Source organism: Aptenodytes patagonicus, chromosome 19 (assembly GCF_965638725.1).
Source record: "Aptenodytes patagonicus chromosome 19, bAptPat1.pri.cur, whole genome shotgun sequence".
Lineage (NCBI taxonomy): Eukaryota > Metazoa > Chordata > Aves > Sphenisciformes > Spheniscidae > Aptenodytes > Aptenodytes patagonicus.
The window spans coordinates 6,580,505-6,608,179 of NC_134967.1; the positions used below are offsets into that span (position 1 = coordinate 6,580,505).

At 47.5% G+C, this 27,675-nt stretch overlaps 1 protein-coding gene across 1 annotated transcript in view; it reads right to left on the reverse strand.

The window, feature by feature from the left end:
- ACAP3 (ArfGAP with coiled-coil, ankyrin repeat and PH domains 3) overlaps nucleotides 1-27,675 on the reverse strand; it is a 106,518-nt gene that overhangs the window by 43,215 nt on the left and 35,628 nt on the right. Inside the window, exons 2-4 of the mRNA XM_076356456.1 lie at nucleotides 17,802-17,859; nucleotides 13,869-13,988; nucleotides 12,696-12,749 (exon numbers count right to left, since the gene is read on the reverse strand). Coding sequence (XP_076212571.1) covers nucleotides 12,696-12,749; nucleotides 13,869-13,988; nucleotides 17,802-17,859 — 232 coding nt within the window. The remainder of the gene's footprint in view (nucleotides 1-12,695; nucleotides 12,750-13,868; nucleotides 13,989-17,801; nucleotides 17,860-27,675) is intronic.

Here is a 27,675-nt window from a genome sequence, read left to right on the forward strand (position 1 = left end):
TTCTCACTTTGCCAGAGGAGGGCACTGTCACCTCAACACTGCATCACTTACAGAAGGAGACAGGAACAATCGCTGAAGGTACATCACAGCCAGCCACGTGCTGATTAACACGGGTGAGAGGTCCAAGCATGCAGTATAAAGAGACTTAGTTCCTACAAGTCTGAAGTTTTACTCTCCTGTCTGTCCCTCACAAAAAAATGGTCCCAAGCCCGTTACTCTACACCCGCTGTCCATCTCATCTCCAGCCCTCCCCATCTTCCTTCAAGAAATGTTGTCCCCCTACCCTCCGCTAGATGCCAAACAGTGGTGTCTGCTCAGATCCCTCCCATCCATCTCTGACAGGCACGATTACAAATAACTCCGTATTTCAGACACGCATCGGGATGACACAGCATTTTGCCTAACTGGGACCAGATGGGCAGAGGCTCCCAGACCACACAGCAACTGCAGCAGGAAGTACACATCATCCCAGGGTTACAGAGAAAAGCCGCTGGCCACGCTGCAGCTAAAAAGAATGGCCCACAAAGAACGGACAGGGACCCCACTTCATTCCACCATCAGGAACACGAGGCCTGGGCACTGGCCCAAAACTTAATGATACCCTGAAACATCACAGTGCTGGGGTCTGGCATCACTACAGCTGTTTGGCGTGAGTAACCCTGGCTCATTTGCTCCAACTTATCACTGTATCTCGAGCAGCCAATTTAACCTAGAGAGGTCCTGGAACACACAACGGTAACTGTGTCTGTCCTCCTGAGCATGCAGTCACCAGGAACAGCATTTCCCAATCCAGCATTTGGCCTTGCTTTCTCTCCTGAAAGGACCAAAGCCCTTTCAGGGGGGGCTGCTGAGCCCACAGCGTGTGAGGGACTGTTCTCAACCAGGGAGTGTGAGGCTGACACAGGACTTCGTCAAGGCACCTTCTCTCAGCAAGCAGACTGTATGAAGCCCTTTGGATTAAAACAAACACCTTTTTCCAGTTTGCTTTTTTTCCCCCTCCTCTTTGTGGCAAGCTTGGATTTCCAGTGGGAGTTTTTTGGGCAGCTTCCCTTGACACCCCACCTACCATCTCTCCTTTCCTTTTCTGGCCACCTTCTCTGCTTCACTACACAGTTCAGGTAAGACCCAGAAGCGGTGAGCACCTCTGGGTCCCCTGGCTTTTTCCAAGAGGCAGGAACAGTCATCTTATATCAGACCATTTACAGTGCAAAAGAGCTGGCATTGCCTAAAGCAGCAGCTTTTTGTGAGGAGGTGATGGGTTAACCTTGTCTGGCTGCCAGGTGCCCACCAAACCACTCTCTCACCACCCCTCCTCAGCAAGACAAGGGGAGAAAATAAGATTAAAAAGTTCATGGGTTGAGATAAGTACAGGGAGATCACTCACCAGTTACCCTCACAGGCAAAACAGACTTGACTTGGGGAAGATTGATTTAATTAATTGCCAATTAAAAGTAGAGGATAGTCAGATACAAGAACAAAACTAAAAACACACCTGCCCCCCCGGAGCACGATCCGCATTCCCAGCCTGAGCAGTACTCTCTCCACGACACTAAGATCTTGGCAGGCACTGCAGAGACCTGACATGTGACACACTCTGAGGTGGTCACAAGCTTTAACCTTCTCATGCCCCGTAGTAATCTACCAGCAAAACCACTCTGGTTCACTCCTAACCCTTCCTTCCAGTGCCAACAGACTCAGACACAGATGTCCTCTCTATCTAACATCTCCCACTAGGAGATAAGCAAGTCATGCTTCTGACACTACACAGGTGTGCTACTCCAAACAGAATGCAAAGCACTGCGTAGAAGCAGCAGCATTGGCTGCAGAGCCTCAAACACATTCATTATGTGTACTGCTGCAGCCAAGGACAAAGCAAGAAACATGCCAGGACTAGCTGAGTATAAACAGCCATGAACGGCCTCTAAATATGAACAGATGCAAAGCAAGGGGGAAAGAAAGAAAAGCCCAAGACCACCCAGTTTTGTGTTTTTACCAATATAAATTATTTACTGCTCTTGGCATCCATTTGCTCTCTCCAACAGCGCTCCAAGAGGCATTGGCCTGCAACTTTTTCCATGGAGCAGCTTCCCCAAGTGATGTTTGGGCACTGACAATGCTTCCCTCCACTCATGATACAATGCAGGGATAAGCAAGCAGCAAGAAAGCCATCTGGCTCCCACCTGCACCTACATCTGTAAAGTCTCCATCATTGGTTTCCTCCAGGATGACACATTTGCTTAGGATCAGGGAAAGGAAGGGACACCATTATGTCGTACTCAGGACTGCAGACAAGTACCCTGGGACATTCCAGGGAAGAATGGATTCCAGGGTACATAAAAATCAAACCACACAGCTAAGGAACAGGGCTTCCTCAGCTTGATAAATAGCAAATCTGGGCTACACAAAGCTACCATGTGGACATGAACCAATGTGATTGAACAGCTTCACAGAAACGCAGGCTGTTCCCTGTTGTGCAATGACAAGCAGATACCACACTAGGCAGTGCTAGTGTGGAACACCTACATCCACCTTACCATTCCTGCCTGGAAAAATCAGCTCCCAGCTGGTGCCCTAGGGTACTGCACTGAAAGAAGCAAGCAAATATCCGCTGAGCACTCAGTACGCAGGACAAACCGAGCAAGGTCCCAGACAAGGCAGATCACCCTGGAAGTAGGATACTGCCCTTGCCCTTCTGCGGTAGTCAGAAAGGCTCTGCCCACCGGTGTCTGGCTGGAAGAAGGACAGATGCTTTGAACAGCACAAGTGAAGCATTTAAAGAAGGTCTCTGCCTGTAACAGGGAGGCACTCTCCCAGCAGGGCGCTTCCAGGCCTATGTGCAATGCTCTCCTCCTGCCACAGCATGGGCTTGTTCTCAGGCTGCCTAGAAGAAGAATTAACTAAGGATTCAGTCAAGGTCTAAAAATCAGAGCTCATAAAACTGCTCCTTACTGAAGCTGTTTACTGAGAGGGAACTGAACTCGTGGTGATCACATAAGCAGTATTCCTATGCCTGTGGTACAGGGACATTTCCATGTGGAATTTTAACTTAAGTATATCTGTATCAGAACAGGAGAACTGCACATACAAGGACACAGGCCATATATATCCATCTCCTGCTCTGTCAGTACTCCTCTCCCCTGCTCCTGTTACTCATGCACTGAGCCCCACACCACTGTGATAGTGCCCTTCCTTCCAGTCTGCACCAATTCATACAGTGCAAGTCTGGAGCAGGGATTGCCAAGTGGTTTGTGAGGGGATACCAGGTAATGAATACGCCTTTCCTGCCAGCAGGATCTCTGCTGAGAAGCATCCTACGATACCAGCATTACTTTTATTGCTTCTTCATTAATTTTGCCAGGCAAGATCACCAGGGGAATATTTTCAAGTGGGTCCTCCATTCAATTTTCAACGCAAAATAAATAGAGTTTTAAGAGCTAGAATTTCAAATATAAAATCATCCCTTGGCTTTTTCCTCCTTTCCCAGACATACTTGGAACAAATAATTTGCTTTGAGATTTTCCAGACCAAATACCACCCCACCCTCCCTCTTAGCTTCCACCAAGAGATGAGAGGTCCAGTCTATGACTCACAAACATCTGTGCCTGAGGAAGGTCAGCATGAAAGAAGGGAGTTAACACAGCTCCCACCCAACAGCAGCAAAAGGCTAGATCCTACCTTCCACTTTCCCAGCATGGGCTTCTGAGGAAATGGGATAAATCCAAACCTGTGTTTGAAAGGGGACTAGAATTTCACACCCCCCAAGAAATGAAAGCAAGTTCAGTGGCGCAGGATGTTATTCCTGGAACTGCAAGCCTAAAAATCAAGATACAGGACATCAGAGATCCAAAGGGATGCCACTGGTACAGCACTCCCCCATGACTCACTGCAGAGCCTACCAGAGGCGAGGCGAGGCGATCCCACGAGGCTCCAAAGCAAAGCAGAAGCTAAAGAGAAGTGAGATTGCCTGGCTGTGGACTGCTTCTCTCAGCACTTACATGCATGAAGTTCAGAAGTAGGACACCACAGCTGCACATGGGAATAGTGCTCGAGTAGAGATTAGAGGTAGGCGACAGCATTTCTGGTGGGAATTTGTCAAGGAGCAGCAGAGACCATTGGACCAGGAGCTAAGGGGGGATAACGCAGTTGGCAGGGCAGGGGCCTCACCAGCCAAGGCTCCATCCCACCAAACCAAGAACGCAGGGCAGGTCCAGAGATGGTGGCCAGATTCAACCAAGAGCCCAGACTGTCAGCTAAGTTTGCGGTGGCGAGGCAGGTCCGAGACCAAGCTGGGAATTTGGTCCACATATCAGAGTCAGGCCCAGAGATTGCCAGGCAGATCCATAGTGACAGGGCAAGTCCAGCACCAAGCTAGAAAAAAATCAGTCTGTAAGTTGGGATCACCAGGGTCCATAGCTGGGTATGGCTGTAGCTGAGCTGGAGACCTGTGCTCCTACAGCACAGCTCAAACCAAGACTGAAGGCCCCAGGCAGAGCTTAAATGGAGTGCCTGGGCCCACGGGTGGAGGGTGTGGGTGGAGGCCCCAGGTGAAGCTGGTCAGGTCCTTTAAGGTCTGTTAGTGCACTGAGAGCCATAGCCCGAGATGAGATCAAGATCACTAAGCGAATCAGCCATTCTCCTGCAACCACTGGCCCCAGCTGATGAGACGGAGGGTGTGGAGCTTCCTCTGCGGCTGCCTGACATATGGACAAAGGCAGCTCTCCCTTCTCCAGCTCCGCCAATTCATCACCCCAGCCACAGCAGTCATGAGCTGGATGAGTCACATCTCTGCGCTTATCTCTCTCATGGCCAGTCTGGAGGCCTCGTTCTCCCCGACATCCCCAGAAACGGTCTGGGGACTGGTTTATATTGCATTTAAATGAGAGTTGGTTGTCTGGTAGCCTGGGAATCAGAGCCTGATCCTTTTATCCGGTCTCGGGAACCCTGTCCCATCAGCAGTCTCCCAAGCTGGGAGCACTGCAGTGTGTCTGTGAGAGAGGGAGGCAGCTACAGCCAGGCCGGCGGGGCTGGCCGGTCAGCTACAGGGCTGGCCCAGACGTGATTCTGTCGGCTGTCTCTGAGCATCTGCTGGGGAACAAAAGTGACCACCCTCCCCAGCCTGCAGAAGGTGATCATCCATAATCTTTATGTCAGCCTTCCTGTCAGACACCCTGCTCCCCACAGATGGCCCATTCTGCTGACAAGCCCCTTGTGCTGATCAAACACGGCACTGTTAGGACTGCAGTGGCTTCGGCAGTCTGTCCTGGCCTGTCCACCTCTTCCTCTTCTCTTCAACTACCTGTCCTGCTGCAGAGTTGCAAAGAGGTTTTCCAAAACCTGGGTGCTTTCTTGTTCAATGGCATGTCTATCCAAGCTGAGGTCAGGGTGTGCCTGACAGAGCGTTTGAAAGAGCATATAAATCCCACTGCAGCTGCTCAAATAACAAAATAAAACTCAACAATGACAGCATACTGTACATTTTCCCCTGATTTCATATTCCTACAGTTTACTTCTCTTTCATTGCAGCTTCTAGCAGCTGAATATAGTAAACTAAGGGGCAGGAGGGCCAGGCAGAATTCAAGCATACTTTGTTTGGCAGGGGATGCTTAAATGACTTTTATTCCTGTCTGGCTATATGATTTGGTCCTACATCTCTTGAGCAATGGCCCACCAGATAAATGCCACCCATGAACAGCATTCCATCTGTGATGCCTTTGTAATACAGCTCACTTGAGGATTTGTGCTCTGGAAAACAAGCCGACAACACTACTTCTATTACACGTCGGATGTCAACACAGCCGAAGCCTAACTTCCGAGCCAAGCTGAAGTTGAGTCTCTCTCACAAAAAGCTCAAGAGCTCCAGTTTGTGCTTAGGTCAAAGGACATTTGTTCCTGCCCCTTACATATTGTTGAAGCTGCTTCTCTCCCCTAACTAGAAAGCGGACATCCTAAGATGTTCTAGAAACTGACAAAAACCTAGTCTTTCTGAAACCCAGAATGCAGCACTGAGCTCGTGTTAACTGCTAGACTGGTATCCAACTTCAAAGGCAGCAGCTCACTAAAGTCTTTTGGACTAGCGTAATGTCCTTGCACTAGGACACGATGGCAAAAACTGTGAAGCCATGAGACGACAGAAAGCATCTCCCCTGTCAGATGGTAATTCTGCATCCACAAATGATATCCCTTCTGTGGTAGCTTGATGCACCTGGACCTTTCCAAAGTGCCGTCAGAAAATGCAGGTGGTCCACCCAACCCTGTGGAGAATAGGCAGCTTGGAAGCGTCCTCCACTTTCACTTCCTTCTTCCTTCCCCCTGAACTCCGCCACTACCCTCCACCCGTGACATCTGCCATCTGCCTCACTGACTCATCACAGCTTGGGTGGCTTTTCTTCTTGTCAGCAGGAAATGCTTCCTGGCTCGCTCAGCATAGCTAGATCTCCCCTGCAAGCTGCTCCTGCTCCTGCTGGAGGATTCCTGTGACGTAGCTACAGTGATTTATGGCAGACGGGAAAGCTTAGGACTTCATGAAGCTCAACACAGCGCTGTCTGGAGTAGCACTGATGAGAGCAATGTTAATGTTACATCTTCTGAGCTGGAAAATACCTGGTGCTGCTGAAAATGCACTTAGGAGGTTCAGCCAGAGTAATCCTATCACAACAGCACTTTCACTTGCATCCTTTCACTTTTCTTATCTTTCTGATCACACAGAGAGAGGGAACTGCATGGGAAAGAGCCTTGATGCGTAAATGTGGCAAGGCTGTGCTGCAGATCCTGGTATTTCATTCCAAGGCATGTGTAGGGCAATAGCCTGGTGGGGAAACTGCCTCCCATTCTTTGACAGAGCCAGGGATTATTGCATCCCCGCATTCACTGCCTCTCGCCCTTGTATAACCTGGAGCCTCCCCTTCCCTAGTTCCTTGGAAGTGGATGCTGACAGCTTTGAACTATCTATAAGTTGTACAACTCTTAATCTGGACAGCTAGTCAGCACCAAGAGGTTGGCATGGAGCATAGCCAGTTGTGTCTGCTTTAAAAGTCTATGGAAAGGATTGCCCTGCCTTCACAAGTGCTGATTAGGTACGTGACTGCACTAGAAAGAACTGCACCTAAAAGCAGCGCAGGGAACTCTGACCTAATCAGAATTTTGGGGGGAACAAAATCCACTTCAAGTCTAGTGTTTAACAGCCTTTGGCAATGGGGTGAAAAAAACGTGTGAGCTTCTGCACTGCTTTAATTCCAAACACCGTTGCCTAGCCTCATAGTGGAAATCCAACAGCCCACAATTACCAGCTGCCTCTCTAGAACTGATGGCAACTTTATGCTCCTTTACCTGTGGGGATACCTTGTTACACTCATGTACTTAATTACATTCATCAGATTCTGTAAAAAGAGGGAAAGGTGGTTTTCTCACATATAATGGTCTGGCAGATTGCTATGCCTTTCAACCTGTTCCGTGTTTTAAGGAGGGTGATAAGGAGGAAGGAAGGAGACAAGCAAACAAACATGCAGGTTTTGGAGCTGACAGCACAGCACCTGCCTGCAGACAAGCAAGGAGCATTTCCAGTACAGAAGAGCTTGGCAAGCCACAGTCAAAATTTATTCACTCCGGTGTGGTATGTAGGGAGGAGGAGGGGTCACAGGGGAGACTTCAGGCCCTCGAGCAAAATTCCAGTTCATGCCACTCAGGTAAAAATGTGAAAGGAAACGGTTCACTCTGGCGAATGCGCAGGAAGGTTGCTGCAAGGCCCTGGCATCCCTGTCTGCCACCCGCTGCTCAGAGGTCTCACAGAGGTAGCTGGAAACTTGTCCCCTGTCATGGATCATGCACCTCTAACCAGCGCGTGGAAGCTCGCCTGATGAGGCGATGTGATACAGCATCCTTCAGACAGTTCAGCTGTGGCCCATGCTGCAAAGACCGCACGTGCCAGAGAACGGGTAGGGGAGTTTCTGCAGAATGTCAGCTCGTTCTGTGTTGAGGCAAAGGCTCCTGGCAGGTAGGGGCGCGATAGAACAGAAGAGTACAAATAATGGGACAGACCGTAACATTCACTGGAGGGAAGTGCTCTGGGATATTGAAGAGTTTACACAGTGAGGGGAAGACCCCTCACTCCCTCAGGATCTCAGGTACAAGGAATTTTTCAGCAGTAAGATTTCATTTTCACTCGGGGGTAGGAAGTGCAAGCTAACACTGCAAAGGTGTCCAAGTGCCTCAGTTTCACTGAGTCCAGCGGTACTTGGAGAACTAAATACCTCTGAGACCCTGCATCTCTGCCCTGCTTGTGTTTGGCAAAGAGCCAATTACCCTAACCACTGTACTTTTACAAGTACTGGAGGTAATAGCTGATGCTTTTAAATTCTTAGCACAGCTGACAAGTGCAGGACTCCTACAGTCAATAGGGAAAGGTGGCACATTTTGCTTTTGGAACATGGGGAGGAGTCACAGACATTTCTCATCAGGTACCTTCCTCCTGCACGAACTGAAATTTTGGGTCTAGGATGCCTGAGGCTGGGGACCCTTATCCCTTAGATATGTAAAGTAGCACTAGTACAACTGAGAATCAGACTACTGAATTGCTGTTAGAAAAGATGAGTACAGGAATTCAGCGGACCTACACACTGCCATGATTGTTAGGAGAGGGAAATGACAGTCCTCTAAAGCAAGATGCAATATTCATCCAGACGCAGTACAGCCACCAAGAGAAATACATGCACAGCACCCTGCCTTGAATCTGACTCCGAGGTGACATGGCAGCCAGCAGGACCTTTGGCTTTTCTGCTGATGCTACTACCAACATCTGCAGCTGCAGCGATGCCTCAAGAGGTCAGCATTGTAATATCAGTAGGAAGCTCTCTTTCAAGCCACTAAGCATATGTTTCTGAACAGAACACCCTAGGAAGCCAATTGCCCAAGATGTTGGAAGGCCATTTTCCCTAGAGCAGCAAGCAAAATCAGCCTCCCAGCTAAGCAGTTGGCACGTTACAGAAACACATCCTCTGGGGCTGCTAGGGCAGTGCCATTCTCCAGCTCACTGGTCAAATCAAACACAACCAGCTAGAGACATTAGTTCCCTGATCTCTTACTCAGTCATCATTACCTGTATCAGTTTGTCTGAGCCATCTAACCTTTCCTGTCTCCCCTACAAAGCCATCCCCAGTAAAACAGCTGCCCAAGCAAGCTACGTTAGGCAGTCAACACGACCAGCCAAAGCCAGGAGCCCAAACTTCTTAAATACTTAAGTGGGAGAGGCAGTCACCTCCAGAGGACAGTTCAGGGATGCCTTGGACCATAGCTTCATGAACCTTTTCAGCCAGCACAAGCTAGCACTGCAGTCAAGAGTTCGCTGTGTTTGTGTGGCCGCATCGTGAAATGGCTTTAACTAGCTAAAAACCCAGCTAGCTTGGACACAGGCCAGTGCCCTCTGCAGCTGTGTGACCCCCTGAGCCAGCACTAGGGAGGGATGACAAGGGTGCTGGAAAAAGTTAAAAATGGAGAGAAGGCAAGGGGGGCGGCAGGACTGCCTCTCGCTGCGGTACAGCTAGTCTGTGCTGGCTGGAAGAGGTCATGAAACCGCTTAGACTAAAGCAAGTCCTGAGGGAAGCCAGTGTCCTAACTGGGAACTAACCCAGAAGGTGTGAGTGCTTTCTGCACTGCTGCACTTGGTTCTGCAAGGGTCAAACAGCTTTATCATTTGGTTGCTTTGCTTTCTCTCACCAAGCCAAAGCCAGAACCACAGATCTGAATGGGGAAGGGACAACGCAGAATTTGCTCCCTGCACTGTTTGCTGAGCAGCCTGTTGATTGTGGTTGAAATCCTCCACGGACACTATTCCCCATGGAGCAGTGCTGCTCTTTCACAGTACATCTTACTCAAATTTCATTATCAGACAGGGGCCCAACACTGTTTCCAGTTATATCAGTGTAATCTCCTAGAAATCTGTGTGGCTGAACACAATTTGAATCCCAGCACCTTTAATCTCAGTATTAAACCTATCCTCTCTTCCCTTTGTCTGTCTGCCCTCCCTTGGTTTCACTCCTTTCTACAGTTTGGGCAAAAATTCTATTACCCGAGGTGTTGATTCATCTTTCTGACAATCCTGGTATTTACCTGGCAGGAATTAGCAGAGCTTCTGTGAGTCGTTAGTCTGTGTGTCCTCCCAATAGCCCCTCAGAAACAGGAAAGTACTTGAAATGCTTTTTGCAGATATGGAAGCTGAGACATAAATGTACAATAGTCCAGATCCATAAAGTTATTGAGGTTTCTAACTTCTGTGCATGCTTTGACATGAGTAAGGCATTAGCCCAAATGCACGTGGCTAAGAACACAAAAAAAGGCAGAGGACACTGACTCCAGCTCTTCTGAACTCAACTCTCTCCTTTGGCATCTGTCCTCTAAGGTTGCTTTGATGTTTTTCCCTCCTTATGCATTAAAAGGAAGGTGGGAATGCTCTGGAGCTCAGTGTGTTCATCTTCTACAATCAAGCGGGTTTTATGCTTGGATTTTGCTGAACTAGAATCAGGACATCTCCGGGCCCCGTGCTCTAGCAATAAAATTACAGAACAAGCTTTTCCAACCGATTTTTTTTGGATATTTTCCCTTCTTTTTAACTTGTTCCAGTTGTACATACTGTCCTGGCCACATTCCTAGAGTAAGCACTGACAACTGTTTCATAGCTGAGATCCTCAGACGTGGATGAGCCAAGATACACATACACACACACGCACAGGCACACACAAAGGAGACAGCAGAAGGCACTAAAAATAACTCAGCAACAGCTGTCGGAGAGGGCTCAAGATGCAGCAGCCATTCCAAAGGCACCTCCTGGAGAGGGACTCGCACTGCTGTGCACCAAGGAAGGAGGGTGCTCTCCAAAGGCTGGGGGGAAGGAGGATTTAAGCACATTTCCCTTGTGCATGCAGCTGGTGGTAGGGAAATACTGCCTTTTACAAGCCCTGAGTCACACGTAGTGGAGAGCTCACCCCTGCTGAACAGGGTGGGGTGCATGGGAAGGGTTATACCACATGAGCTGGGGATTTGACAGCTCTGGGAAGGGTCCTTCTGCTTATTAGTTGGCTGAGGCAAGAGCAATCCCAGAAGTGCCACTTCTGGCAGAGACCAGGGATCCCGGGGAAGCTGCACAGCTGGCGTAGTGGAACTTGCAGACAGCATTCTGCTTCTCGAGGTTTCTGGCTGGGACTGCTTCCTCATGGCTGGGCTGCACGCACTCCTCAGCCCAGCCCCTATCAGTGCAGCTGTGATGTGATGTGATCCCCGGAATGAAGGGGCAGCTTCTCAGGGGTTCATATGCTCCTTGGCAGAAAGGCCTTACGTTTTCAGAGGGAATTTGAGCAGCATCAGAAAATCAGGGTTTGACTTTCCCTGCTTTGACACAAACACACCTTTTCTCTGATGCTCACACTGGTTCATTCATTCTCTCCCCACCAACAACATTGCCGTACAGCTCTTTGACTGTTCCCAAACACTAACAGTCCTAGGAGAGCTGCGTGTGCAGTACCTCTTTTCCCTGTCATTTTTCACTAGGAAACAGACTTCTCACCTGCTTCATGAAATAATTAAATGGACTTGATTAAGCTTCTTCTCCAGCTGCACGTGGTTAACTTGCATCCCGAAAGCAAGCATCGTGCCTAATGTACTTTGACAGAGGCATCATGGTATAAAAGTGGGTCAGTCCAGTGCTGACACCCTGAAGCTTCCTTCACTTTAAAGCACTTGTGCTTTAAGCTCCTACTGCATTACAGACTTAAAATTGTGGGTCTGGCCTGGAGCCACCAAGCATGAAGCACCGTCCTCTTCTACGAGGTTGACAGATGCCACGGCTGGATGTTTGGGATGAAGAAAGGGCAGATTCTAACTCCCTGGGCTCTGTTAGTGAGATACAGTCAGCTCAGGAGAACAGCCATTGTCCGGGCATTTCCCTCCTTTCATCTCAGTGTAGCATTAACATGTCCTGTGTTATCCTTAAACACAGAGCTGCACACAACTCACTGAGTCTGCTCCCAGCATCAACTGAACAATGCAGTCCTTTCGGTTTGATCCATTCACAGCCTTGCCGCTGTCCTAATGCCACAAACTTGAATGCCAAGCTTCAGAGTGTATTCCAAATCTGCAGCAACAAGGCTATACATGCAAGCTGTTAACAGCCAGAGTCCTGAGTTGTCAGAGCTCCTCAGGACCCTGTCTGTCCTCACTGCAAAATCCTGTGCTATCCAAAAAGAAGAACAAGGCATCTAGAGTGCGGGACCTTTGTGAGCTCTCCTCTTCCTTCAACAAAGGGTCTCTAACCTCACCCTTCTACATATTCGTTGTACATCTCTGATCTGAAATGAGCCAAAAGGCACCCATGCAACAATACATACCCTTTCACTAAGTGGTACCTCCTCTGCAAGCCTGGGGAAATCCCATTTGCTACCGTACATGATGCATCAGGACGGATCATCGTGAGTACACAGGCTCACAGCTCATCCAATTCAATATCGTTGCAAGAGGCAACAATAACTCCCAGCCCTTTGCTGCTCTTTTGGCTACGCAATGTGCAGGGACTGGAACCTGAAAGACACTCCCTTCATGGACCCCACCTTTGTGCAGTGTCAAGTAAACCAAACAGAGAAGACCATTAATCGGTGCCTTGAGAAAGAGGTTGCCATCAGCACACAAAAAGACAAGAAGAAGCGGCATCTTACCATGTGATAGTTAATCATTTCCTGCAGACTGTCTCCAAATTTATCGAGGCACTCCTGCAAAAAAAGGTAAAGAGAACTGGCAGTGAATAGAAGCAGCTGCCCTTCCTTCCCAGGGGTTCAACGGCTGAGAGAGACTCTCATTAAGCCAGTGAAGGGCCACTCTGCCATTTGGCAAGAAGGCATTTCAAAAACATCTGACATTGAAGCCATAGGCTCCCTGTCCTTTCCAGTTTAGTGCTGAAATCAACATGTCGGTTGTCACTTGTGTAGGCTGGTTACCTGCGCTTCCTAAATAACTGATGCTTACTGACCTAGATTCCAACAACCTTGCCAGCACTGTGGCTTCTTAAAAGTCCAGTTGTCGTGGTTTAACCCCAGTCGGCAACCAAGCACCACCCAGCCGCTCGCTCACCCTCCCCCCCGTCCCCGGTGGGACGGGGGAGAAAATCGGAAGAGCAAAAGCGAGAGAACTCGTGGGTTGAGACAAGAACAGTTTAATACTTGAAATAAAATAATAAAATAATAAAATAATAAAAATAATAAAAATAATAATAAGTTGTAATGAAAACAACAAGAGAGAGAAAGGGAGGAACAAAACCCAGGAAAAATAAGTGATGCAACCGTTCACCACCTGCCGACCGATGCCCAGCCCGTCCCCGAGCAGCGGTCACCGCCCCCCGGCCAACTCCCCCCGGTTTATATACTGAGCATGAGTCGTACGGTATGGAATAGCCCTTTGGCCGGTTTGGGGCAGCTGTCCTGGCTGTGCCCCCTCCCAGCTTCTTGTGCACCTGGCAGAGCACGGGAAGCTCAAAAGTCCTTGACTTAGTGTAAGCACTACTTAGCAACAACTAAAACATCGGTGTGTTATCAACATTATTCTCATCCTAAATCCAAAACACAGCACTGTACCAGCTACTAGGAAGGAAATTAATTCTATCCCGGCTGAAACTAGGACACCAGTTCTCCCTGCAAACAATGAATCTCACTCTGACCTTTCAGCATTGCATTATCAGGTGGTCTCTACATTCCTCCAAAAAGAAAATCTCATACTAAATGGCTCCTTAAACAGTATAAAGGTCTTGGACACATATGGTCCATTCACAGCATCAGGAAGCTTAACACTCCCCAGCCCTCGCTGTGTCCCATGCTCCATCCCGCAGGATGACTTACCGAAATCATTTCATCCTTCTTGCACTGCTGCGACAAGTCCCGGACTCCGCTGACAAAGTGCTTGTTCGTGGTGATGTAGGCTTTGCCTGCTTCAATCATCCCACTGCATAGCTTTACCAGCTGCACAAGGAGAGAGGTGTGAGCGGATAGGCAGCTGATCACATCAAACTGTATTGCAACCAGGCTGGTTTTAATCTGCACCAACACCACAGCCCAAGACCAAGACCAAGAACAGGATGCCATTCACCTTCCTGGTGTGGCTACACTAGCAACCCTTACTGCACGTGGCAGAAACAGGGATGCAAATCACACTTCTCAGGGTATGTAATGCTGCCAACATTTCACTTGTCACTTAAGAACAGTTCCAGGCTATCCCCTGAGGACAGATGAATCAGGGCAGCCCATTTTTTTCCAGTGGGTTTCTACTGTTCATTCTACCCTGAGGCATCAGGACTGCAATGAAAGCAACCTGATCACACAGATTGACTGGGGAGAGGTAAGACTCCTTGGTGCTGGGTGGAAGTGATAAGCTGTCTAGAATCTCCCTGCTGGGAGTATGCTGCTCTTCGGGATTATCGAGTCTCTCAGCCCAGCTGGCTGTTCTGTATACTTGTGGAGACTTGTCTTGCTGTTACCTTGGAATGAAGGGGAGCCACCGTTCAGCAGCCTGACGTTTTTGTATCATATTTCCTTAAACCAACTGACCAGGACTGCTTAAGCCATGTCTGCTATGTGCAGCCAGTGAACATCTGTTCCCTCACACGCAGGTTAAATCATCAAGATTGTAGATAACTATGAATCAATACCCACAATCCTGCAGCCCAAGGAAACTTTGCTGGTGCACTGTGAGGGATTACAGCATGTACCTCTGGCCTGCCTGTGACTTAGTACAGTCTTTCTGATGGACATGGCAGGAGCTTTGTTCAGAGAAATGTTAACAACTTCAAGCAAGCTACACATGCTCTGATTCTCATCACCAGCCTTGTTATAGTGAAGGTACCAGTGAAGTTACCTGGAACTTGCAGCAAAACGGGGTGGCTTCCTCACTTTGGAATTAGTTTGCTGCAGCACAGGTATACATCTCCAGACAGCCTTTATTAACTTTTGATAATTTAACAGCTGCAGGAACATTCCCAGACTTCCTAGCCACAGCAAACTGCCTTAGCACACCTGGAACTGGCTGTAAAGACTGGAGCATTAGCTTAGCCAGAATTCCGGCCATTAGCCTATCTCCTTGCAGCCAAAGCTCCTTGTAAAAGGTTACAGTACACAACTTAAGATAAATCCATAAACCAAAGGCCCAAGAGATTTGCAACAGTAACAGCTGGCCACTGAGCACAATTTTTTAATTATCTGATTGATTGTTTGGTTTTTTGTTTTTTTTTTTAAATCATCACTGTTCTAGGCTTTTTAACTCAGTAAAAAACTTTAGCTGCTGATAATGAACAACACTTCCAGCTAAAGTTTTCCATTCTCAAAATCCAGGAGCCTTTTAGGGACATTAGTCTTACTAATGAAAAATGGCTTTAGAAATCTATCCCCGCCAACCAGCCTCACCTACAGGCTGGGAATGAGTGGCTCTCAAGTTTGGCTTGATGTCAAAGCCCCACTGAAGCATGGTGTGCTGTTTTTGGGCTTGGTGCTTGTTCTATTTCTGCAGCCACAAGGCTGTGGGGTCTAATCTATATGCATGCATTGCAGAACAAGCTCGCTTGCCTCTGTCTGCAGTTTTGTAAAAATATATCTGAGTACATCTGAATGTATAAATATATATATATATATAGTCACACGTGGTATATCTGTGTATACATAGTATATACAGTCTTCACTCTTTCACACTCACATCCTCTCCTGTCCATGCAATTTGACAGAACAGCATTGGATGCTAGCAGACTTGTACTATCCCATCCAAGCCCACAGAAGAAAAGCAAACAGATGCAGTTCTGTCACATCTGGAGCCCAGACGTACACTAGGGGTTTGGACAGATCCTCTGGAAAGGAAATCCAGCCTATTCTGCAACGTGGCGGTTTCTAGCATACCTCTGTGCAAACACTTGTGGCCAAGGCTGTGTTACTAGGAGCTGAAGGCCATTCAGCACAAGCCCGCTCCCAAGGGGAGCAATGATGGCTTTGCAGATGGAGCACAGGACAGAATGAAGGAAATCTCTTTGAAACAGCCCAAATCTCTGGTGTTCCCTTGGATGAATCATTTACACTGCCCTTTACCTCCATTTTAAACAGGTGTTAAAAGGCTAATCATTTATAAACTAAGTGCTCGGGGCACAGTAAAAGGCAGAGAAACAGAGTCGGTCCTTACCAGCTTGCTGCTCTTAAAGAATTAGTCATGTCAGCTATTTGGGTACCACTGAACAACATTTACACCAAGCCCCAGAGAAGCTGCCCCGGGCATCCACCCAGCTGGTACACAGGAGAGGAGCTGGGCCACCCAAGGCTGATTTATTAGAATGGGGGTGATTGAATCTTGTCCAAAGTCACCCTCAGAGAAACTAATCTGAACTTCAGTGTCTCTTCAGATGCAAACTCCAGCCTCACTTGCCCTGGACCCAGAACTGATAAGCCTGTTGCTGACAGTGACTGAGCCAGCACTTTGCATGACTGGTCATGTCCGCAGCAGACAGGGGTAATGATGCATGCAAACAGAATGACATGTCCACCCGCTTTGCACTACCAGAATATCACCCCGTAAGTGCTGTCTGGGGAAGACCAAAATTGCACGAGACTATTGTTTTAATGCACCTCCTCACCCGAAGGAGCTCAAATCAATTTGCAACAAAGCACTGAACAATAAAAAGCTGAGCGCCCTGAACAGCTCTTGTGCTTCCAGCCCGCCCTCCTCGCTCCAGGATTGTTCCTGGTACAACAAGTCGTCTAACTACAGGGGGCACTGACAGCAGTAGCGCTAGAATAAGAGCACGTTTTGCCCCATGCTTTGTCTTTGGAGCCTTACCCTCTTCCATAGAGGAAAACAGATAACCTAAATCCCTTTGCAGCTTTCACCAGTGAGACTAGTTAGCTTGTGCAGATAACCTTTTCAAGCAGCTTGAGTAGTAAATAGGTTTTATAGGACACAGTTTTGCCTAGGGCTTGTGACTTCAACAAAGCCCATTTCTCCATCAGGCGCAAGAGTTTTATCCCTTGCTAGCTTTGGGAAATCTCGCAGATAAAAAGCCAATGGCTTTTCTGGCTCCTCTTCTTCATTTCTCCCTGTTTTCATTTAGAAACAACTTGGCTGATGTCTCAGACATCAGGAGGAATGGGGGTGGAAAAGCCATGTTCCATCCTAAAGCCTCTGACTTAGATCCAAACTACCAACTGGATGTAAAGAATCACCAGCATAAATGCAAAATGGCCAAACTGGTCTCTGTGAGGATATTTCCAGTGTCAGTTTACAGCTGTGGCACATAGCCCGGCTGAACATCAGACAGCAACCACCATCATCGGTCTGAATCTGGCCCCTTGTTTACCTGCAAGTGTCTCCTTCCATCCCTGAGCTGACACAGTAGTGCCTGTGCTGTGTGGACACGTAACGGCTCCTGCCCCACACAGGTTAATATCACAAGCAAGATGGTGGAGAGGGGAAACAGACAGCACCGAAATAACTTGCCACAGCAGGAGAAGCAGTGTCAGTCCCCTGAGATCCAGGACCAGAATAAGAAGGCCACCATTCAGCATTAGGAGCCCAAGTCTGGACCTCTTGTCCTAACTCTTTTGGCAGTCACAAAGGAGCCCTGACAGGTACCTGTCAGTAGAGGGAGACGTGGTCCTGTTGAGAAGCCCAATGTATTATACATTAGGTTCCTGACAGCCTGAGATGGGCTCGCTTTTTAGAGGAGCCTGGTGGGGCCATATTCCTAAGCAGACTGAACTCATCAGTCTCTCTTCAAACTAATGCGCTAAGCTGCCCCATCTTACCTTGTCAAGCTTTGCCTCTATCTCCACCACATCTGTTTCCACTTCATCAATGGTTGCCCTGCAATGACAACGGCAAAAAGAAATAATTAATTGATTGCTTATGATGATTGGGAAAGAAGCCAGAAAGTCCCAGATGAGTAAAGATCAGAGGGACTACGGTATGTGTGCTGGTGGTGGACAGGAGGAGGGATTCACTCTTCCCACTTTGGAGTTTCCTGATGCTACGTAAGCTCGGGACTGACTTACTCAGGAGAAGAATCACACCTCATCAGGAATGAATTCCACAGGGCTGGGAAAAGAAATGGAGATTATGCTATTTTCTGTCAGTGTCCTGGAGAAATTCGGGTGTGCTGTGGTAGTCCTACACAGCAAACTCATTTAGTGGCCTTGTTCTGATTCTGCAGGCAATGTTGCTAATTGGTAGTAATGCGAAGTGACACAGAAATAACCATTGTTACACCTTAGCCATCCATCCACATCAGGCACAAATTGCTTGCTTCAGTACCACCAAACCCCATTTTCTAGGCTCTAACTGTGCCTGAAGTGCAGCCACATGGCGAGTTCTGTCCTTTGATCCTTACGAACCATCACTCAAGCAGAAACACATCTTGGTCCTTTTGTCGCTGAACACCAAAGTCTCTTTCACATACATGGGGCTTTGCTTGCGTATGGATAAATCTGCTCCATGATTATCGGATCTGTTTTCTTTCCACGTCACTGGACAGATGTGACAGTAAGAGGCTAGTAGAATCCAGCTGCAAAGGTCACCAGGCGTCCCTCACAAAGTGAAATATTAACATGACATCAGCCATTTGCAAGAGGCATTCCCAGACTGAGGCACGTGGTATGAAATTACTATTTTGAGGCCAGAGTCCATCAGTAAGCACTGTAAACCCAAGAGCGTTCCCTTGCAGAGCTGCTCACTGCTATATGATGTCTCTACTTGGACAGTTGTTTCTTTAACCACACACCTGGAAATGTGGTAAGCCTCACGCCACCCTCATGCACCAAGGATATGCAATCCAAATTTCACTGCAAGGAGCTTCTTAAGTTTGTGGGCTTGTAATTTAAAAGGTTGGTTCCTGAAGCATGACACTCAGGCTTTAAAAAAATCCAGCACTGAACATGTGCCAGCTGAAAGGACAGCAGGGAAGAGATGTGGCTTAGAGCCACATGAATCAATACTGCTGTCTCAGCAAAAGGATAGGACACCCACAAACCGAAGGGAACAGCAAAAGTCCTGAAGAAACCATTAGAGTATGTAGTAACTCTGTGCCTCTGAGGCTCTTGTTGTGTTCAGTGAATTAGTGAATGATGAAGATAGTGACTGTCTTTACTAAGGGACATGCTTCTAAGAGAAGGAAGGATAAATTTAAGAAGAAAGCCCAAAAGGTCACAAAGCTGGGGTCTAAATCTAAACTTCTGCCAAGCTGAGGAAGGGTTCAGGCCAACAGCACGGTACTTGTATATACCTTACAAAGATTACACATAACCAAAGCAGCACAGCACACTCAGTAACATCTATTCTAAGCATTCTTCAATGGCAAATATGTATAATACCTTTCACGGGTGTGTGCGGTCCCCATCTGTAAGCTGTGAGACAGCCAACATTTGTTACAGTCCTGTGTAATCCAGGTGGAGCAAAGAGGAGAGAGTCTGTCCTCACACAGTATTGGAGTAAAACAGAAGCCCAAACGTTGTCAGGTCTGTCCCTAGCATCCAGGAGATCTTCAGCAGCTTCAGACAAACACTGCAGGAGCGAGCAGCTCTTCTATCCATGCACACCCTCCAAAGCCTCACGTGCGCTGTGAGCCCAGCTGACTGGGACATCCTGTGTGGTACGCTCTTTGATTAATGACAACAAAGGCCAGGTGATGTCATATGACCGTGGGAACTCGCCTCCCTGCATGCCATGCCTGGCCTTTCCACATATCTGTACTTCAAGAAGGTGGCACATAACTGGTAACAAGGTGGAGTAGAGCAAAGCCCCTTCTGACACCATTGAATCCCAAGAAGTTGGAGTTGGTAGGAGAGCTAGGAGACACTGACACACCACCCTGCAAACCGCAAGGCTGGAAAGGCTAAATAATACATTGAGCGTCACATGAAGAATCGGTGACAGAGAGTGACAGGACAGAGAGTGACAGATTAGCATCCTTCCCCAGCAGACCCTCAATCTTGTCTGTTAACTTTGCTGGAGGCAATGGAAATCAACGACGTTTTTCCCGTTGGGCCGCCTGATCGCTTTGTCCTTGACAATGTTCAATAAAGCAGCTTTTACATCTCAGTTCAGATTAAGATTTGCATTGAGAATTAAGACTCCTCTCCCTAGTGACTTTTTAAAGAGAATTCCCCCTAGGGAGCTGGTTTTCCAAATCCTAGGCAGTTTGGAAATCTCCAGGCCCTTTTGGCTGCCCTTCCCCAGTAGCAGGTGAGGAAACACTTAGAAGTAATGAAGTTGCTTTGGAAAAGGAGCACCCGGGAGTACAAGGTCTCTGGGGCAGGGATTCTCTCTTCTCAGGACTGCACACCACTTAGCACAGCAGTGCCCCATGCATCCAGGGGCCTCTGTTAAAACAGCAGTATAAAAAGGTTAATCCTTTCTTTGCTCATGACTTGTGATAGGAAGAGAAGGTCCTTTCTCCTGCCTTGAGACTTCAGATGTTTTTACTAACACCCACACAGATACTCGCAGACCAGGAGCACTGGATGCCTCGGCCATTTGACATATCCTCCTAGTAGCAGCACTAAACCCTCAAAAAACGTTTGCAAGAAATTCTTAATTGCCTGGAGATGCTCACTAGAGTTCCCAGTCACACAACCTAATGCATTGCTGGTTGTGGTCACCTATTACCTGTGTGCTACAAGAGGTCTGAACCACCTGGTTCCTCATGTGGCTGAGGGGTGCTGCCTCAGCCCCCAGCAAAGCTGGCTCAGCGCAGAAGCCTCCACGCGCTGGCCCCATCCCCACCTTGCAGATGCTGTCCGATATTGCTGGTTGGGGACCCAGTTCTAAACAGCCCATCACTGCTCCAAGGGAGTTAAACAAAGCCCTGAATCTGAGTGGCCTCAAAGATTGTGGGTCTAATAACTGTCTTGTTGAATCTAAATTGGCTGCATATTCAAGAACTGTGATGTTAGAGCTGTAACTCTCCTTCAGAGACTGCTGTCCTCCCCTTCCACTGCTCTCTTGTTCCCAGATGATATCACTTACAAGCAGAGGAGTGTCTCCTCCATCAGTGGCCCCTTCCATTAAAAATTCCTTCTAGCCTGTGGTTTGACCACGCTGCTCCTCCCAGCCAGGGAGGGCAGAAGGGGGATGCTGGCCATTTACAGGCCGCTTGTGACTCCACTGCTGCCCTTTCCTCCTCTGGCTTCTTTTAAGAAGTGAGTCTGAAGGAGAAAAAGGGTTAGGTCTGCTGTTCCTAAATGAGCTGCGATGTTCTTCAGCTCTGTGAGCAGCAAGCACCGAAACCCTGCCAATGCTGTGTGAGGAAAGGATGTGTCTCTACTCCCTTCATCCAAGAGCTCTTGATGTCATCTCAGCAAACAACACTCCCTACATCTTAACATAAGCCGAACATCAAATCCAGAGGAAACATGCTAGGTCATTAATCACCATTATATGTAGTAGAAAACAGCCTGGAATCTGCTTTCATTCAGAAATACCGGATGCAAGAAAATACAACTACTGTCTACAATTGGCTCCTCTACTTCCCGCCATGCAAGGAGAAATACGTACTTACAAAAAGTTTGCTACCTGCTGAGCACTTTAAACGAAGCGTCTTTGTTACACCTTCCCTCGCCTCACACATCACTTCTCTCTTCCTAGACCCTTGATAACTAGACAGCCCTTTCCCTGCCATGACGCCCAACGTAAAAGACGGTGAGGCCAGAACTTCAGACACAGATTTCACAGACACCTTCCATCTAGAGCCACCCCAAGCAAGCAAAACAGGAGGGCAGCAGAGCACTCTGCTTCTGAATGGAGCAAGCCCTGGGCTCTCTGAAGTTGCAGTAATACAGCATGGCTGCTCAGGAGCGTACTTGATCCCTGGCCTTCTCCTGTATCTCTAAGGAAGCCGGCAGGAAACCAGGACAGAGCAGGCAAGACAGCAAGAAACGATGCATGTTCAAAATGGCCTTTATCATCAGCAGTTCCTCAAAACTGCAGATAGCTAGAGACTAAATCTGCACCCACCATGGTGGGAGCAAGTCTTTGTGTGTAGGTCATATTTGTGTAGGAATTCATTGAAACAACTCCCCAGCAAGGAATACTTTTGTGCAGAGTCCCAAGGCCTGACTTTGCTGCAGTTGCAGGGCTCCCAGTTTCCCTTATGCAAAGGGAGGGGACCGGTCACTGCAGGTTTACAAGCAAGTATAATTTCTGTGATAACAGCAGAAACACCAAGTATAGTGCATCTATTTCTTTTTTTGCACTTTTGTTTTTTAAGAACAAGCTCTGTCTTGGGATGACACTGTAATGCCAGCCTTTGCTTTCTACAAATACCTCTCTGTCCTGCCGCAGGCACTTGGAAAAGAAGGAAACGCAGTAAGGACATTACGGAAAATTACTAACACAGATCCACGTCCAGCCCACAGGGTTGCCACCACTGTCTTTCCAAGCTCTGGCCTGACTCAGGGACTCCTATAATGTGAAGCTGCAATGCTACTGACAGATGGTGGCTTAGGTCCTGCGAGCCAAGCACCTACTAGAGAAAGATCCATTGCACCTCCTGTTCTCCTGCCTGCTCACTCAAGCCGTACAACCAAAAGGGATGACAGGAGGGTCAGACAACAGGCTGATGCCGTTAGAGAATGAGGGCTTCTGCTTCAGCCCAAAAGAAATGTCATACTCTGTTCTCTTACTGTGTTGCAGCGCTCACCTGACCTGGCATCCCTCTCTTCTTCTTCTTCCTGATTGCTCTGTGTACAACTGGTACCCATGCCACAGGGCAGCAAGGACTTGCCCAAAGAAAAATTAAAGAAACAGATAATACTGTGAAGCCCCTTTGACAGTTCAGAAAAGATTATTTTAGTAGGTGTATTTAACAGCGGTCTTTTCATTGGCTTGCAAATTACATTTGATTGGTTATTAGTATTTAGGAATTTCTTTACTTTTCAGTCCTGCTGCAGTGTTCCTTTGAACAACAGCTCAGCCAACAGGGAGGTTTCATACAATTGCTATTGACTTAATTCCAGAGAAAGATATATAACCAAATATCTGCTCCCTAATTAGAGAAAACTCAGATGTCAGTATGGCCATCTTCAGCAAACAACACCCACAGGAGTATTTCAAAGCTTTGCAATATTCTCAGTGTTCCTCGTAAGCTTCAAAAGTGTCAATTTGCAAGTGTTGGAGAAAGATGTAAAGACTTAGACACCACAGAAGGGTATGGGTGGCTTCTAGAAGACTGGGTGTTCTGTCAGTGTCCTGAAACACAGATTCACCAGGCTGCTGGTTACTGCGGTGTCAGCACAGGTAAATGACTTCGCCTTTCTGCAGCAGTGGCAGAAAGCGCCATCATGAAGATTTCAGTCCTCTGTGCCGTTGCAACAACAGCCCAGGAACTTTCTCCAGCAGACTGAAAAAGTAAGTGCTGGGTAGCCCTTTCTTGGCTTTCCTCCAACACTTCTTCCAAGCTCTTCCTTGAGCAGCCCTCTGGGAGCAGCCTCTAGAATCCAAGCAGAAATCTAAACTCCTTCATCCTCACATCAGCCGGACTGAAAATGAAATGCTGGTGACTCATTATGAAAGTACAGACTCCCCTGTGCTCAGGGCTCTGGCCACAATCGATCTGCTACCAGCTCTTTGAAAACGCAGCCAAAAAAGAAGCTTCTTTCTCTCTACTAATGCGGTGCTCAAGCTTTACTGCAACACATGTGGCTGCCCTATACGAATGGCAGCCTGGCTGTGCCAGGGGCAAAGCTTTTGAAAGAAATGGAATAATTAAAGAGCTGCTTTCAGGCAAATTTTTTCTCTTGCAGCTATTTTTGTTCTCAGGGTTTGGAAGTCGTGTGCCTTCATGCATCGCACTCTTACTGCCAGATTCAATTTTTCCACTTGGTTTCTTCTTGCTTCTGATAGCTGGACATAATATCCAGCTAAAAAAAGAGAGCTGGGATTTCTGGAGTTGCTTTTCTTTTCAGGAAAGCAACAGCAGCCATTGTTTAATCTGCAGACATCAGCTAGAGGCCAGTGTAGCAAGGCAGTCTAGCAGCGTATTTCTTGCCAGAAGGTGGAGAGAGCATCTATAATTTACTCCCCATTTTTATCATACCCTAAGAAAAGGAGTTGATATATTTGGACTCTGTGTGGAGGAGGAAGACATTTTGGGTCTGGTATCCACTAAGGCATGACTACAACTGAGTATGGCTAGGAAAGCATGAAACTTGAGCTTTATATTTGGTGTACGGACTTGATATAAAAGGTTCCAAGTGTTTGATTTCAAGGACAGTGACCTCAGGCACCTATTCAGTTCCAGGACTGTAATGGAGTTCCAACTTCATTACAGGAACCAAGGGTGAACATTTATCCACCCTTTCCAGTTACATGGTGCTTTTATACCTGAGTGAAGTCCTTGGGGAGATATTATGAGGCCGAGATGTGGTTAGGGATAGTGCAGCCATGCATTCATCTTGGATAAGCTGTAAGTGGAAGACAAAAGGACCTCAGTCCTCAATCAGGTGCCTAACTCCTACCCTGCAGTGTCTTTTCCCATACACCTGGTCTTGTTGGCCAGGGATTTTTCTTTCTGCAGCTCTGGCCCTTTGCTTCTTAGAAAGCAATGTAAGTTCTCTAAGGGCTGGGAGAAGGTTGGAGCAGAGCAGCAGTGTGCAAAAACAGAAGCAGTTCAAGTTCCCTCCCTTCTTCCCCACCTCCTCCTCCTCCCTGACCAAATGATGTCACTGCAGGCCCTGCCACATCAAGGGAGAAACCAGGGAGCAAAATCTAGAAGTAACAGGAGTTGACTCCCTTGCTCACAAACTCACCACTGTCCCTCCCCAGAATGATGTGCATGCATGCCAGCAAACTTCATCATGATCTGTGCCGTTCCAGTATATTGCAAACAAGGTGGTAATGAGCTAAAGCAGTGTTAACCGAGATCCTGCTTGACAGGCCCTGCTTCATACAGCCAGGACAGGCCCAGCACATTTGCTCCGAAGAGGTAGAAAGCTTGGGGAAAGAGATTATACCAGATTCTTTAACACCTGATTTCCCATCCTTCAAGGGTACAACATGCCTAAGTCCACCCCTGGGCTTTTGGGGTTCAAAATGTCCTTATCCTGCTCACTGATGCAGGTCCAGAGTCCACTGATCATGCTTCCCTAGAGAAATAACAGGTTTCAGTGCAACTGCTTTCTGCAGAGCCCAAGCACTGGGCTAAATTCTCTGCCAATTTCATTCCCAAATTTAAATCCTCCCACTGTTCCACCACAGATAAAAGGCAAAACCCTTTCAGTTACACAAGCAAGCTGAGAACCTGGAATAATTCCATAGGGATGAGTAATGCCACCTCAGCACCGCTGAGCTCCACTGCTCCACCCTGAAGGGACACAGAAGTGAGGCGAACAAGCATGGCAAGTGGCACATATGATCTCTACTGAACCTACATGCTTGCCATGTCCACAGCACTTGTGACTTCTGACACCAACCGAAAACCCCAGGCACAGGCAGCAGCTGTAGTGTGTACACAGGGATGCTCTGCACTTAGGGCTCACAGGCTCACCCAGCTGGAGGCATCTGGCTAGGAAACCAAGTGATTCTGACAAGAGGGAACTGAATCCCTTCACCCAAAAAAGCAACGTCCCAATTGCTGGGCAGCTAAAAGCTGTGTAGTCATGTCCTGGCTGGGTGCCCTTTGTGTTTCCTGATGCTGTGCTCTTCCTGCTAATGCTTTTCCAGGCCTTGGGCTATTTCCATCATGAGGGGAGAGAAAACAATCCACAACCTCATCTGCTAGTCGTTCAGTGCAAAGTGGAGCCCTTCCAACTAAAGAGATGAGGCTTGAGTTTCCTTGCTCAGAGAAGTCAGCAATTCCCCACAGTCCAGAGGGTTTTGCATTGTGAATTTTTCTTTGTCCTTTAAAGAAGCCATTCAAAAGCATGATTTTTATGTGACAAAAATCTTCTCAGAAGCATTTTTATATCCCGTGGGGACAGGAATAATAAGCTGTACAGCTATCAGAGAACAGGGTCTGTGGCAAGAACACATCTGCCTTTCCCCTCTTGTGACTTGGTTCTACAAACTTCCATTAAACAGTCCTAGCCAAGCACCAAGAGAAAAATCGCCCGCATCCCAAAATTCATCAAAGCAAGAAAGTCCCACTGGCAAACTGATGCAGAAATCAAGTCGTTGGCATCGCTACAAGCTGAGGTGAGTGTAATTGTGTGGGTGCCTAGAACTGCATTTTGTAAGCTGTGCTTGGGATGCAGTTAGAAGGACAGAGCTGGTAGAGGAGGACGGACAAAACCAGAGGGGAAATGACATCCTGACTGAGGGGCCCTGGCTGTGACAGGTCAACCACAAGGCCCCTTTTCTGGTTAGATTATCATCAGTCACCATTTGCTTCTGACTCTGCTGAGTAATAGTCTTACATAAGAGATGGTTTATGATGACTGGAGCAATGAGCAGGCCTAACAAAGCTGTTATTAGCTGCCACATAAGTCATCTCTTAGCCTTGACTTCCCCATTGCTAAATTGATAAATATTTGCTCCACAGTGACACTGTGAGTATTCAGTGATTAATCCATGTTTGGCAAGCTCCGGGGGATCCTCAGGTGACAAGCTGACTACAGCAAAGAACAGTCATGTATTCGATTAATAAACCTTAGCATTAAACAATATCGTATTACTAACCAGCTTAGGCATGAAGTAATCAACAGACATTTCTCAGAGAGGCCTGTCTGCATTTTTCACATTTCTTTTTCTTCATGGTGGAATAGTGGTCATGGTTTTCTTGAAATTTTTTGTTAACTGAGTGCCTTTGACACAAACACACACATGTTCTACATGAAGGCAAGTACTGCAGAAATCCAACAGCAAACTAGGTATTAAAAAGTAATAAAATGACCTAAAAACGCTTGGTTACCTCTGGCAACTATATGAGGAAGAGAACCAAAAGAACATAAAATGTAATTCCAAATTATTAGCTGCTATAATAGCAACTACTTATACTTGCAGCTGTCAAAGCAACTCACAAAGCTGACTTAATCAAACACGCCCTTCTTTTTCCTTGCAAAGTGCATTTGGTTTTCCTCACTTTTCTGGCAGGGAAACTGAGGCATAAGAATACAAAGACTAAGATTTTTTTTCAGTATTGAAGTTCAAAAAAACACAGGGCTATTTTCTGCATGCAGTCACCAGATTACAGGTTGTTAAATTGGTCGAGTAAAGGGCTCATTTGTCCCCAAGGCACATGTATACACAAAGGCTATCTCATTCACCACTTACAAAAAAGCTGCATTTTTACAGCCAAGCATGTAAAAAGCACCTCGGAGGTTCGTGCTTTCGAAAGTGCCCACCAAATGTAGGTACGTCTCTTTGGGGCCACACAGCCCTGCACTGCATGAGCTGATCCTGCTCCCAGTGATCTCAGCAGGACACATGGGGTCCAAGCCAACTCCCATTGCAGTCAACATGAAGACATCCCTTTAGCTCAACAGGAGCAGGAACGTTTCCGGAGAGCCTGCCTCCCTCCCTCTACCTCCGTTGGTGCCAATTCTAACTCGGGCTGATTTGTGACTCTTACATATGTGATCTAACTGCTACATCATGTTACCACTCCCTTACAAGCCGCCTGTATTGCTGTGCGTAAAACTCTCCCCCAGTTGGAGAGAAGGAGAAGCTGTATCCCTTGAACTCTGAACTGAG